The sequence below is a fragment of the Trichogramma pretiosum genome, unplaced genomic scaffold, assembly GCF_000599845.2.
Source record: "Trichogramma pretiosum strain Unisexual culture from Peru unplaced genomic scaffold, Tpre_2.0 scaffold91, whole genome shotgun sequence".
NCBI classification, from domain to species: Eukaryota; Metazoa; Arthropoda; class Insecta; order Hymenoptera; family Trichogrammatidae; genus Trichogramma; species Trichogramma pretiosum.
The window spans coordinates 311,171-326,802 of record NW_019640791.1 but is presented as its reverse complement, the minus strand read 5'-3'; the positions used below and the strand labels follow the sequence as shown (position 1 = coordinate 326,802).

At 37.4% G+C, this 15,632-nt stretch overlaps 2 protein-coding genes across 2 annotated transcripts in view; both read right to left on the bottom strand.

Annotated features, from left to right (window-relative positions):
• Positions 1-3,961, bottom strand: part of LOC106655276 (zwei Ig domain protein zig-8-like) — a 28,264-nt gene extending 24,303 nt beyond the window's left edge. The window contains exon 1 of the mRNA XM_014375593.2: positions 1,903-3,961. Within this exon, the coding sequence (XP_014231079.1) occupies positions 1,903-1,990 (88 nt within the window). The 5' untranslated portion in view covers positions 1,991-3,961. The remainder of the gene's footprint in view (positions 1-1,902) is intronic.
• A 1,710-nt stretch (positions 3,962-5,671) lies between these two features.
• LOC106655271 (zinc finger protein 62-like) lies at positions 5,672-10,354 on the bottom strand. Its single transcript, XM_014375587.2, has 2 exons — positions 10,061-10,354; positions 5,672-6,916 (listed from the first exon to the last, which is right to left on the bottom strand). The coding sequence occupies exons 1-2, from the start codon at positions 10,352-10,354 to the stop codon at positions 5,975-5,977; spliced, it is 1,236 nt and encodes a 411-aa protein (XP_014231073.1). The 3' UTR covers positions 5,672-5,974.
• Between the last annotated feature and the right edge of the window lie 5,278 nt (positions 10,355-15,632).

Sequence of the window (15,632 nt, the reverse complement as noted above, 5' to 3'; positions counted from 1 at the left end):
CGCCGCAGAAGCACAGTTGTCGGAGGGACACAAATCAAGTGGAATTTTCGAGCCCGCACGATGCGACGACGCTTTTTCGGCTGCCGTGGAGCGCACACACGTTAAACCTCAAAAATCCGCCATTATTGGTGACTTACAACTTCGCGCGATTTGCAAGCTCAGCTAAATGTAATAAGCAGCGTTTGATCAATGTGTAAAACACCAAAAACGAAGGATCGATTTTAATCGTTATTATTTTCGACAGAATTACTGCCATGCATTCAACAATTGCAGCGCTGCAGTCCTAAGTTTGAAAATTTTAATTATTATACGATCGCGAGGCAAAGTTTTTCGACGTAGAAACTATAGCTCGAATTAGGAGCGCCGTGTGTTCTCTTCAACGTTGTGTAAAAGGCGCACTTGAAAAGAAACTTTTCCCACTATCATGCAGCACGATGTGCCGCTTCTCTGTGCCAGGATTAAATGGGCACTATTAAAAAAAAAAAAAGTTTGATTTTGCACGAAACGGTGGAGGCCCGCTGCGCCGTGTGTATGTGTGCGTGTGTGCACGAAAGCGGAACAGCCGCGCCGTGTGCGCGAATACATTCAAAGTTGATAACAATTTTCAAATTAGCTCGACATGAATATGCGAGGCATAACGATAACTTTTTTTTGCTCGAGTATCTTCGCATTATTATCGCAGAGGTACGATCTACTATTTATTATATATACGCTTTTAAGCTGAGTGTAAATTTTGTTTCAAAGAAGTGGCGGGAGCTCTAATTTCAACCATATCTCTTTCCGCTGGTACTATAACGTCGATATCGAGGATATCGCACAAGAGTGCGCGCGGATTTATACGCTTCTTCTTGCCGGCTTGACCTAGTCTCTGTCGCATCGAAGCTATTTATGCTCGGTTTGTTTGCAGCGCGCGCGAGGGTATTAATCGTTTCCCAGAGACTCTCTTTGTCTTTTGTTCGTTCGCGCTTAATTTCACGAAATCGGGTAATATGTACCCTCGAAACGATGTTCATGTAAATGTCTATGTAATTATTATTTTCTTGCCATATACTTTATCGAACTTAGCTTACGGTGGAGGTAAATGTTTGTACAAAAGCTCCGTTCATTCCGTTTGAATATTTAAGACAAGGCGTACGGTTTTTTTGATTTGCAAACAAAGATCCTCGTAAATAAGTGTCTTGTGAAAATATACGTATTTGTACAATACGATTTATGCAAATATTTTTTTCAGTTCTTGCATCGATAAACTTTGCAAAATTACGATAGAAATCAGCTCATTCATATTAATAACACAAATAAATAATATATATTCGTGATTTTCCCGCTTACAGAGTGTAAAGCTTGCAGTTTTTGTCTTTCTCACTTTTTTTGTACGTTTTTAAATGAAAAGTCTGAATAACGAAATTCTTTAGAATTTAAAAAAAAAAAAATTGAAAAATAAGAATGAAAAACGGAATTGCGCTTAATCTAAAAATGAATCCAAATAGATTTATCGTTATAAAAACAAACAAAAATTACTACATGAAGATTGACCATAGGTGTCATATTTGATTGTGAGCTTTTTGATTTCATTAATAGATGGAGCATTATAAATTCGCAAGTGGTAAATATTTTTTCGATCAATTTATAATCAGAGAGAAATGAAGAATATAGATTACTGCCTCTTCTTAGAATATTGAAAACGAGCAATGAAAATACTTATTTCGACCCGAGCTTTGATCCGAGCTTAAATATCCTTTTTAAACGAAAATTTTTTAATCTCCATTACCATGAAAAATTAAAAGTTTCATATCACAGATTTTCAATCGTTTCCTTCATTCGTACGCTTGTTGACGCGCGTTTGCGCTTCAGGGGGAATCTTTACAAGAAAAAACACGTTATAATAATTCAAGGTAGACTCACCAAAATAAATCATAATGCACGTGAGGATGGATAAGTTAATAGGCATCGCTTTTTGACGACGGCTGCAGAAGTAGGCTCGAAGTCTCATGACTCTCAGCCCAGGCTATTATCTCGACTGCAGCAACATCCTCATGTCATCATATCGCACACTGCGCGCACAACGTTTTACATCATATCTCGGTGATCCACTCGATATTTATTCATTTTGGTTAATTACGCGCGTTGATCCGCGTCAATATGTACTCCTTCGCATTCTTCATTTTTGCTATTAAGCACACGCCGACCGACCGACCGATTACAAAAACTTCCGATTACGTAGCAGCTCTAGGTACTTTAGTTTATAATTGATGATCGGCCAGCCCGACGAATCTTTTCACAATCATTATTCATCCCAACCCGCGCGGGGGTTTATTGTTCGAAAATTTGATTGCGCTCCAGAGATGAGAGAGAGAGATTTATCGCGCTGAGATTTATCCTGATTATTGCGGCTGTCTGCGCTGCTGCTGGTCCAAGAATGCGCTTACTAGCTCGGCCGATATTCTTCTCTCGATCCTCTTTATATTTTTTTCGTGTTCGTGCATCGTCGGGGGGCAAAAAAAAAAAAAAAACTAGCGAAATATATCTATCCGACGAGGTAAAACGTGTTCGCCTCTCGGCGTCTATAGCTTTTGGAGAGGGAAAGATATCACTCGCGATAACACGGAAGAGCCCAGCAGCAGAGTCGTGTAACCCGAATCATCAACGGGGGTAGCTGAACTTCCTCTGCTTCTTCTTCTTCTTCCGGGTTGCAGCACGACGACGATGGTTATACGATGCACAGACAGCGACACACAGCTTTATCGCTTTATCGCGTTTCCTGTTCCTCTATACCTGCAAGAGGTCATGCACACGACGACGACGACGACGTACCGCCTCTTCTTTGTCGCACACTTCTACCGTGCAACTACTGCATTCCGCTCGGGGGGGTTATTCGCCGGGAATTCGAACCCGAGGCATAATTCAGCCATCGGGGGCTGCTGCTGCTTGCTTGGTTGCGCTTGTTTCATTTAATTTATCCGTACAGCAGCCAAGAAATTCTCAGAGAGTCGTGTAGTTGTTTTTTCTTATCGATATAACACGATCGCAGCTCTTTTCTTCCCTAGGTTTTTTCGCTCTCTTTACATTCGTTAAAATCCTTGTCGGCTAACATCATCATCGTCGTCGTAACAAAACCGACACTGTAAATTTTCTTCATTTACACATTATGTCACGAGGACGCTTCGTTGCATGCATCACTGCGAGCTTTCATAAACCGTAGAATTATACATCACTATGATGGATTTATACTGTATAAATTTCAAGATCACAATATATCACTACGACCGCAGAACAAACACACACACACCAACACAGACGCGTTAGCACACAGACAGCTGAGTTGCTGCTGCTGGATATCGTTTCTCTCGTTTAAAACCACAATTTGGAATTACCGCACTCTCTCTCGCTGTTGCTCTCGGCCCGAAACAAGCAGCGCAGTGGAATTGCTTACAAATCTCGGCCACTGATCCTCGAGAGCTCGGATGTACTATTTCACGTGGGATTTATATATTCTCACGGACACATAAACACACTGCACTTCGGAAAACGAGAAAGATTCGATTTATACAGTATAAAACAGCGTGTGTTTTATAAGCCTACGTACGAATTTAAGGATGTGAAATATTGTCACGTACTAAATACCCCTTAGGATGGATTAAGGATGTACACAGACGAGGATAAGCCACGGGGTATAGAATTCGGGATTAGCGCGCGCGATACCGACGAAAGCCTCTCGAGGGAAACAGAGTGTGTGTGTGTCACTTCAACTACTGTATATACTCCCCGCCTCGATCGCAATAAGTGGCCAGCTCTCTCCTGGTGTAACCGCAGGAGTGCAGCGCGCAGCGACTGCAGCAGCAGGAGAAGATGCGTCAAACACACTCGCAAGCACGACACTATACTCGAGCGCTCGCGTGTATATGTCACTGAACTGTCAGACTGGAAACTCAGCGGTGGTTGTGCAAGCAGCGGAGGCACGTGTCCGCACGGCGCGACACGATCCGCGGGACTGTTTTGGCGGAACTACTAGCAGCTGCGGCGGACTGTTCGACTTGCAGTGCAGTGCAGTGCTGCTGCTGTGCGCAGTGGAGTGCAGAGAGAGAGAGAGAGAGAGAGATGGTGGTGGTAGTAGGAGGGTGCACCCCTCGACGCCTCGCTGCCTCTTCTTCTTTACCCTCTGGCTTCGCTCAGCTGCCTTCGGGGAAGCCGCCGCCGCTGCCGCCGACACATGCATATACACGTGAGAGAGAGAGAGAGAGAGAGAGAGAGAGAGTGTGTGTGTGTAGTACGTATACGGGTGCTGGTAGGCGAGCGTGCGCACTACCGGGTGAGGCTCTCCAGGCTGCTGCTGTGACTGACTCGCTCCTGGTATCTATCTCTCGCTACTACCCCCTTAGTTCTGTGTGCAGTTTTACGTGTGCTTGCAGTCCTCCCCACCTCACCCCCCTGTGACGGTTCTATGTGCCTGATGCTTTTCCCCTATAGGCGCGTGTGATCTCTCTTCTCCTCGATTTTGTCACTGTACGCGACGACGACTACTTGCGAGCACGGGGCTCTTTGATGAGTTTGCTGCATGCGTTATTTTTTTTTTTTTAACCATTCCATCCTGCTCTTTGTCTTTTCGATCTCTCTGTGTACATCTTTTTCACTCGCGTGTGTCACGTGCGTCTGTATGTTCTTCTTTTCTATGTGTTTGAATCTGTGTGTCTCTGTTTCTTTTTCGACATCGATGTTTCGTAATAATGTAATGTCCGAAACTTTGTAAATATACATAGATAAAAAAGCATTAACCGCAGTGCAGATTTTAATGTAAAACGTTGACAATTTTAGTTTCAATTTTGTTAATGCAGGTACTTTTACGAGAAATCTTTGTTGAAAATGTCGCAAAGCTTAAAATGCATGAAAATGCCATCGCATGTACTGCTTTTGCAAAAATGAACGACAAGGATTAACATTTTTGCTCAAATATAAACATTATGACCATTGGAAAATTAACGCTTTAATGCTGATTTTTTTGCTTTATTTGCTCAGAAAATTCGATGAAATTTTCGAAAAATGTCAGTCTGTGTGTGGGTCGTGTTTATTGTCGATTTCAACGAGAATGAACGTATTTTAAGATGAATATAAAAAAAAATTATTATACGACATGTATCAAGACAAAAGTTTTTACGGTAATTGGAGACTAATTGTATTGTAATTCGGGTCAACTGACTAATGAATGAACGCCCACCAGTAAATGAATGGTTGTTACAAAAAATATTATCACAGTATTCATTATTTAATTAATTTAATGTACTAACCATTCATCTTTTCTTGGGTAACAGCACTTTAAACAACAACAATTTGATTTTAATTAAAACCATTTTTTTATTAGAAAGTCCATTTATATTACACGCCAGAGCATAAAATCATTCAATCACTGGGTGAAATAGGCATAATCAATGTTTTACCCAGTGATTGAATAGAAATCCTACAATTTCTTCGTTGCAGAGGTTATGAATTCATCGAGTCTAATCATCAAGAATTGATTGCTCCCGGAAGATTTTTACAATCATTAATGAGTTGAACTACTTAAAGTAAACTACTTAATATAAATTCTTCAATGAGACCCGATTATTTCATGGATGGTAACATAATATTCAATTATAAAATTGCCAATATCACACTTACATTTACTGGTTCAGCAGCGTTCATTCATTGGTTCGGAGCATTCATTTACTGGTAAAATGCATTTATAAATAATATTAATTGAATAACTTTGTTTTTTAAGAGTATTTAAATCTGAAAATCATCTACTTCATAAATAAAAAAAATTATTGTGGTTTTTATAATGGGATTTATGTAGCATTTTTTGTAACCATTCATTCACTTGATGGTTGACCCTATTTATAATACATTCGTCGACAGTGTTTACAAAAAGTAGTTTAGTCAGCATAGTTAGTAACTAATATAAATTTACAATATCAAATTTTTTATCAGTATGAATTGATAATAATTAAATTTTTTGTAGGGGATTTAAATTTTCATGAAAATCTAAATAAGGTTTCTGACCATTCTGTTCTTCGTGAATTGCGTTCTTGTGTGTCATCAAATGGCATTTCAAATGGGTAAATTTTGTAAGGCATACGTTGCACTCGTAGTCCCTTTGTTTGTCATGAACTGTTTTTATGTGTTCTTTCAAGTATTTTTGCCGTGTAAATGTTTTCTGACACACGTCGCACTCGTAGTCCTTTTGTTCATCGTGAACTGTTTTTGTGTGTATTTTCAAGTCGTTCTTTTGGGAAAATTTTTTCTGGCACACGTCGCACTCGTAGTCCCTTCGTCCTTCATGAACTGATGTTAAGAGTGCTTTCAAATTGCTCGAACGTGAAAATAATTTAAGGCACACGTGACACTCGAAGTCCTTTTGTTTGTCATGAACTGTTTTCATGTGCATTTTCAAAGAACTTTTCTGTGTAAAACTTTTCTGACACACATGGCACTGGAAGTCCTTTTTTTTATCATGAACTGCTTTTATGTGTTGCCTCAAGTTGCCTTGCTCTGAAAATACTTTATGACACTCGTCACACTTGTAGTCCTTACGTTTATCGTGAACTGTTTTTATGTGTATTTTCAAATGGCTTTGCTGTGTAAATGTTTTTTGACACACGTCGCACTCGTAATCCCTTCGTCCTTCATGAACTGCTTTCTTGTGTATTATCAAAGAAGCCTTCTGTGTAAAACTTTTGTGACACACATCGCACTTGTGGTCCTTTTGTTCATCGTGAACTGTTTTTATGTGTATTTTCAAGTAGTTCTTTTGGGAAAATGTTTTCAGACACACGTCGCACTTGAGGTCCTTTTGTCCTTTGTGAGCCAATTTCGGAACGGATCCATGCTGTTTATTTTGTTCTAGATCACAACAGACTTCAATTCTTGGAACTTCAATAAATGTAGTCTAATTGAAATCGTCAATGTCATTTTGTGACTCTTCACAAGGATTTGGTTCGGTTGTCACAACTTGTTCGCCTACATCCTGATGTGATGTTTCGGTTAACGATGGATCGGGGCACACATGTGTTAGTAATAAGATACACTTCGTGTGCTAAACTCTATATGCGTGTCTGCACGATGTGTGGCGCGTGTGCGTGTGTGCCGCGTGCGATGTGTGTGCGAGGGGAGGGGATACTGAGCGCGTTGCGTGACTGTGGCGTGTGAGGTGTCGAGCGCAGACTCAGGAGAGACAAGAGTCACTTGATTTTGGGCCGTCTGCGGCGAGGGTCGTGTGACCGAGATTGTACTTTATTTTAAGCTTTTCATCTAATAATAATTATTTTTCATCTTTTTAACTTTGGCTTCTGACTCATTCACATCCTGACCATAACACATGCGACTTAAGTTCATAATCCGACTCGAATACATTCAAACATTGCATACATGGGATGCAATGGAAAAGCAACTGGTGGCATGCCAAAGCACGTACACAGCTAGAATTAATTTGACACTTAGAACACGATGTCACAGACGAAGACATTTTTTTTCCTTGATTAACCGAAATTTTGTCGTAATTACACTTTATATCGTATCGTCTTACTGTTCGAATGGGACCATGGCTACTAATTAGTCTGACTTACTCGAGTAAATAGCAGAATGTGAATGTTGACACGAGGAATTAAAGTGTAAATAAATATAGTCGATCAATCGATCTAATTCAAAACCAAATTTCATTGTTGTTAATATTTTATCTGCTCTGAATCAATGTCAAGTAATATCATTATTCGTAATTTTATAAACCGTTATAAAAAAATCGCGACTTTGTCGCCACTATTGGGATCTTACTACTATATAACATTGTAGGAAACTTTTTATCGCACATATTGACATCCAATAATGTATATCACGATCAATTTCAATTAATGACTAAGATATATACTTAACTTTATTTTAAGTTCATTTACGTGAACTCTTCGTTGTAAACTTATGTATAAATGCTGATTTATTTTTTCTCCATAAATCGCACTATAATGCAGGAAAATAAAATAATATGCCTTGTTTTTAATGCAAAAATTAACGAAACAAAAATAATTCTACTCTCAATCTTAAATATTTCGATTGAAAATTAATGTTTTAATACTGATTCAGTTTTTGAAACAAGTACAAAATTCGCAAAAATTGAATCATAATTGAAGCATGCTCTCGACACTAGATGGTGAGTACCTTCGTGCGTGAATCTGCAAGTGTCAAAGTGAAAACAATGGTATAAGTTTACGTACAGTTTTCTCTGTAATCAATTAGCGTTGCGATTTAGTAGTTATAATTTTAAAAGAGGCAGAATCGTATGGGCTTTTTTCAATGTTTTAGGGCATTCGATTGGCGGGTGTCGATACAGTTAATGTAAAGTTTGCGACCGATTGTATAGTCGAAGTTACGCTGCTTTGACTAATACATCGCTTATACGAACCATCAGCGGAAGCGGGTCGACTGCAAATCGACTTCGGCAATTGATGCGAATCTATATCCAACTTATGTTGGCTCACGTGTGCGCACACGGAGAATCGTGTATTTTCGTTTGCCTCTGATCGCGAGGTAGTTAGCAAAAGCCACGACTACCGACCGACTATTCGTCGTCTTCGTCGTCGACGTTAATGTTACTGCCTGCGCGAAAACGTACATAGAGAGCTAGAAAGGCAAACACGCTCGTTGGTGAATAGCTCTTTACAAGTCAAAGCAAACGTATATGAGCGTTGGATCTTTGGGAGGATCTTTAGCACTTCGATACATTTTCTCGATTCGTGACATTATAATTATTTGTTTGAACAATAAATAATGATGGATTCATCGGCGTATAAAATAGGTGAATTTTACGCTTTTCAACTTCAAGAAAACATTTCTTTATTGGAGATTTTAAGTACTGTCCTTGCGTACATTTTCAATTTTAAAATGATGTAATAAATTATTATTATTATTGATTTCTGCCAATGAGCAATTTTATAAAAATCCTTAAAATATGACAATAAAATTACGATTGAAATGTTATTCACTTGAAACGTGTAATTGGACATTGTTAAAAGTTGCGTTTTCCCGTAAATATGACTCATCCTTATTTCGTGTTTTACATAATGCCAAAATTTTTGGAACTTTTTTCTCACTCTTTTCTGGACCTTGCACAATACTTATTTTTAAATAATATTAATTTTTAAATAATTAATTTTATAATTAATTTTTAAAAAATATATTTCACCAAACATGGAATACATAAAGTGAGTTTTTCAATGATATAATTATGATGACTTGATTTTACTTCATTAATATTGATAATTTCGACATTTGATGACATAATTTTTAAATATAAATAAATAAAATTAAATTACATTTGAACTAAACGAAAAGATTTCAAAGTAGTGCATATAAAGCCGTGCTCTAATTGTTGTTTACATTCCCAGACCGCTATGCAAAACGTGAAAGGTATTTTCAGGCCACGAGGTATGAAAAATAGAATACTAGCCTAAGCCACGAAAAAAGAAAGTCCCAGATGCCCTGGGACTTTGTTCTTTTTTGCGGCCAAGCGCCGTAATATACTATATAGCAAACCTTAACTTATTGAAGTTATTTCAGAGTGAAGGAGGAGCCTTGTGATGTTTCGTCCAGTGGAAATAATTCTGAAACGACTGATGCGAAACCCGAAATGCGAAAACTTTCATCTCTTACCAATTACGGCAGAAAATTCTGTAAGTATGGATAAGTTAAATATGAAACTCGTATTGTAATTATATCATATATGTGACTCTTATTTAATTTTTTTGCAGACCCATACCCAACCTTGTTTCTGTGATCCAAATTGAGTTGATGTTCTATCAAACAGCACACACGGCCCACAAAATACTTTCCCAGTACTTTCTGAGTATATTAGCCACTTACGATGCACATTTTCGCCGTTGGGTAGAGTTGTTTCGAAATCAGCTTTCGAAAAATAACGTGGCCCTGTTGCATACTCGCGCTTACTTTTTTTAAAATCAGTGTTCATATTTTGAGTAAAACCATTTGTCACGATATGATCTATGGTTGCGTCATTTATTACCCACAGAACCGGATCACTACTCACACTGACTGAATCACATGGTTCACGAATTATATGCTGATCGTGCAGCACCTTGTCTGTGTCGTCAATTGATCGAATTTCTTCTATCTCCATTGCTTCGTCACAAATATTTTTACACTGCAACATACTGCTGGCACCATTGTTAGAATCATCTTCGTTATTATCGTTCTTGTGAGTGTTAGTTTTAAACAGTTTGTCTATTTTCGGTGTTTTAGCGATTATTTCTTTATACTTCTCTTCTTTTTTTGCAGTTATTTTTCCATATTCACATCCACTCGATTTTTTTCTGATACTCATTTTATAAATGTTATAAGTAATATCCCACTATAATAATAAAAATTATTTTGACGCCAATTCTGCACAAGAATAGCTTATTTATTAGCGAATTGTGCTGCTCCAAAAGTCGCTGCACACTGACTAGTGTTCAATCGTGTCACTGTATCGAAACGAGTGAGCAAAATGTAAACATTAAGCATATCATATTTTGGCTAATGATGTTGCACGCGAGTGTATAATATTTTAAGTATTCCGCGCCTCCGCGAAAAAAGATCGCATACTCGCAGAGACCGCAGTCTTTGAGCCAAATTTATAGCACTGCGTGGCTAAAGTTCACGTTGAAGGCACGCTTTGCCGTGACTTAAGCTGCTCATTATTGCACCGCGGTGCGCATATCACACTCGTTACCCTCGTGCGCTAACCTCACACCGCGACGCTATTATGAGCACCTTATATCTCGCCAAAGGGGGCCTAAACGTGAATTTAGCACAGTGCTATAAAAAATCATATGATACTTATGAATCAAGTAGACCATTCTTACCACTGCACTAGCACCCTCGCTTCGCTCGGGTGCTAACCGTGCCGTGCAATAATGGCCTGTTTAAGTCACACGTATCATAATATACTATTTCACGCGCTCGGTCTTTCAGCCGAAGCAGCCGCGTGCAGTCTGCGACGACTCTAAAGTCGTTGACTCCAAATTTGTCGCAGACTGCGAGCGGCTACATTTCCGAAAAGTTTTTTGTTTACTTTGCCCAGACGATCATTTCGGATCGATGCAGCTCTTGCGCTGACGTGTGTTTGAACTTTTGTTGTGTTATATATATATATATATATTTATACGTATCGAAAATCTGAATGTGTATAGATATACATGTATGTGAACCTTTCTGTAAGACAGTGTCTTCTGCATTATAATTAACACAATAAATTAATTATTTTTCGTTAAATAAATCTAAACTTTTTAGTCGCTTCTAAGTTTGCCGCTCTAGGCCGTGGCCTACTCCGCCTATACCCAAATCCGCCCCTGATCGAAAAGTTATCTTAAAATCCGCATCAATACAGTGCACAACCATGTCACCAACACATCTGATATTTGCAGAAAGTCATTTTCAAAAAAGTCTGTTCTGAAAAACCACATCAATTCGGTGCATAATGGTACGAAACATACATGTGATTATTGCAGAAAATCATTTACACAGAAATCTCACCTCAAAACTCATATTGACTCGGTGCATCGTAATATAACCCATGACTGTGATATCTGTGGAAAGAAATTATCAACTAAATATTATCTCAACGACCACATCAACTCAGTGCACAATTATATCACACACTCATGTGATATTTGCTGAAAGAAATTGTCAACAAAAGGAAATCTTCGAATGCACATTGATACGGTTCACTACGGCTTCGAGCATACATGTGATATTTGTGGAAAAAAATTCTCAACAAAGGGTAATCTCAAAAAACACATCGATACGACGCATAATGGTATCACATTTACTTGCGATATTTGCGGAAAATCTTTTTCACGAAAACGAGTCTCAAAAACCACATCGACTCAGTGCATAATGATATCACACATTCATGCGATATTTGTGGAAAGATATCGTCAACAAAAAAGAATCTTCAATTGCACATTGATGCAAAGCACAATGGTGTCCAATATGTATGTGATATTTGCGGAAAAAAATCTTCAACCAAGAGTAATCTGAAACAACACATCAACGCAATATAAATAATGATATCACACTTCCTTGTAATATTTGCGGAAAAAAATACTCTGCTGAAAGTGGTCTCAAAATACACGTAGATGCGGCACATACAGGCATCACTCACGCTTGTGGTATTTGTGGAAAGAAATTTAAACGGAAGATAAATCTCAAAGCCCACCTTATTTCAGTTCATCATTCTCGTATAACAACTCAATGGATTAATAACATTCAACGTACGTGATCTGAAGACTAGTATTAAAATTTTCATTTGTTGTAATATCATAAATTCCTCCAATGTTATTTTATTATATTGTGAAAAAAACTTTTTTAAATTAAAAAAAAAATCTATACATTTTTGGAGGAAAATCAAGTACATTATGAATTCACAGCTAAAAAAATATTTAATCCCTCCAGTTAACATCAACTTTACAATGCCAATTATTTTGAGCACTCTTCCATAGTTCTGAATTTTGTGTACATTTTTTTTTGCCACTTAATTATCTATCTTTATCAGAACTGAACCGAATCCAAACTGTTTATGATATTTAGCACATTAATTTTCGTTAAGAAAATTTTAGATAAAATTTCTGTACTTCTTGTTTTATTATTTCAAATGTATTCAAATATATTGCAATTAAATTGAAATATTTTGAGAAAAAAGTATTTACTTTAGCGTTTAATTTCCATTCTTTTCTTTTGAATCTGTGATAAAAATAACCTTCACCAATAAATTGGCAAAGAGCTCCCTTGGAAACGAGACATTTTCTATTTATGTGTAAATTTCAATAAATATAAAAATACATGTATTACACGTCAACTACTTTGACCTTGAAAAAAGCCAAAAGTATAGAATTTTAGAAAAGAAAATAATAATGAATTTTTTGGCTGAAAATTAGGCAACTTAATCGTTGCGACTTCACTTATACGCGTTCAGAAATCTTATGTAAAGTCGCATTTTCATGTAAATGAATAATTTAAATAATTATTAATTAAAATTTTTCTAAGATTCGAATGAACCTTCAAATTTTTGTAAAATCAAACTTTAAAATTTAGTATATTTATAGTATACCGTGGGATGAATGAAGAAGTATGAAATTTCGTTATACTTTTTGAATACTGTTTTTAGTGTATTTTCATTTATATTATAATATACCATCACCACCTAATTACTACGTCAAACTCAAGACGGCGAGGGACAATCCAACTGTAAACACACGATCAAAATAGATAAGTTTCATAGATAAGTTTGGCAAATTAATGTGATTCGTTTATGTTTGTCTCCGAACTTTGATAGAACATCTGCTCCTATAAATGCGACTTTTTATGCATAAAATGCTACCCACCTACATACATTCAGACACCGTTCGAAAAATTAATTTCAATTCAAGAAAGGTCGATATTGAACCCATCACAGATTTTCCTTGATAAGGAAGCAAAAGTTTCACATTCGCCCGTTCGCCCACTGCATAAATGATACTCAATACTGCACTATTATCATCAAACATTTATAAGTTGTAGGCTAGATCCTTATATTTCAATGATTTGGAAGTGGTTTTTTCAAGAATAAATATATAAGAAACGCGTTTCAAAATTCAATGTCGAATGATTAACTAGATTTATTTGAAAAAAAAAATAGAGTTGGCACACTAAAAGCTACATCCTGGCAATAAATCGTGTGTCCATTTATTAGCCAGTCATGTGCAGGTACTCTGTGACGAAGTTATATTTTTACAATGATTTTCTGTCAAATTGTTGATCTTGCCTTTACTTCCTTTTACTTCTTTTCGTTGGCCAGAAATTTTCAATGAACAAAATGACATTTATGTTATATAGAAGACGCATCGTGAAAATACCGTTGATAAAAGAAACTCGAAGAAAACTTCAACGAATCCTTCATTGAATAAGTGCGAATCCCATTGACGTTGGGCGCACGCACAACTTGAGCGATTTATTTTTAATGTTTATATATTCGCCTGCTTCAGTATGTACCTAGGCCAACGCGGTGAAAGCGAAGCTACGTCGAGGCAGCGGCGAACACGGCAGCGGCAGCAGCGGCAATAGTATGGCAGTAAAAGTATATAGTGGAGCTCTGAGTAAACTCTGACGAAGTGGGCAATTCCATTAATTAAGTTAATTAACTCTCGACAGGTAACACGTACGCGCGCGGGCGCCGCTACACTCTACTATGGGGCATCAAAAACAAACTTTAGGATATGGTTCATAACGTTGTGTGTACAGTATGTTGCTTGGATCTTTTTTTTGTTTCGTTCAAGAAATTTCGAACCGAAAATGAATGATGCCGATGCATAATGAAGCTCGTGATAAAAATACATTTTGCCCGGAATATTTTCACGATGTTTCGCGTGTACGAGAGGATGAAAGAAAATAGAGTAAACCGATGAGCTTGACGATGATCCACATCCCCCGTGAACTCTCTGCTCTCAAAGTTCGTTAGAGCAACGGTGAATCTCTTTGTCTTTCTACTTTGTGTACTTAAAACATCGTGGCTCCAAGTAGACGCGGCGCGCTACTGCAAAATGAATCGGTGTTTTCGAGAAAGAAGACCAGAGGGATTCCTCGTTGACGAGCACATTATTGTGGGGATTAATATTAAGCTCGCAGCAAATATATTTTCTGTACTTTCATCTTTGCACTATCTCGTGGATGATATTACCTGGGGTTTGAAGGGTTAAAAATTTAACGTGTACCATAGCGCGTGTTAAAGGAGATAGTTGAAACTTATTACTGTGTGTGTGATAGTTGAAACTTACTGTATTTTCTCTATCGACGCATATAATGACTGTTGTGCGCTCGAGCCTTGTGGAAATATTGATACTTGAAATGTTGCTAAGACAGTGTGTCAGCTTGATGCAATTCTGGAAAATTACCAGCGCGTGCGAGAGAATATACATGATATTGTAACGATAGTTGCAAGCGTTACTACATAATATTAGTTTACTTATATTATGATAATGATTTTTGTGCTACGTTCTTTGTATTTACAATTAAAATGAATTTTTTTACGTAAAATGAAATTTTAAAAATGCTTAGTAAATATTTAATATCCTTTTAAATTACATCGTTTAATTACAGCTACGTGTTAGGCTTTAGTATGCGCTGGGTCCCCTGTTTATTTCAAATTAACAGATAACAAATATGCATTAACTAATATCACGTGATGTTATATACTTGAAAATACTTTGGGTCAAATGTACACTTAATATTATATGTAATTGGACCGCTCTATGTTCACAAACTATATTTTCAATATTTCTGAGGTCGATAATTTACAACTCTCGTAAAAAAGTTTTATTAATAATCAAAATTTCGCTTACATCTGATGCTAAAGAGTCATTGAGCAACATGATCTGCAGCTCCCGCAGACTCATAAACGCAAACTTATAATTATTATTTAGACTCTGTCATGCAGAAATTGCTTGCAACGCAGCGCGCAAAGTATAGTAGAGCAAGGAAATGGCATCGGAATGAAAGTTTGGCCTAGTATAGCACCGAGAGTTATATTCGACTGTGTGTGTATGTGCGAAGGCCTCGCATATGCTTGTTACATGCACCGGTCGTTC

Coding starts and splice junctions, on each gene's coding strand:
- LOC106655271 (XM_014375587.2), bottom strand. CDS start 10,354: ATGAGTATCAGAAAAAAATCGAGTGGATGTGAATATGGAAAAATAACT. Junction 6,917..10,060: donor AACCATGTGATTCAGTCAGT/GTGAGTAGTGAT, acceptor GATTTCAATTAG/ACTACATTTATTGAAGTTCC.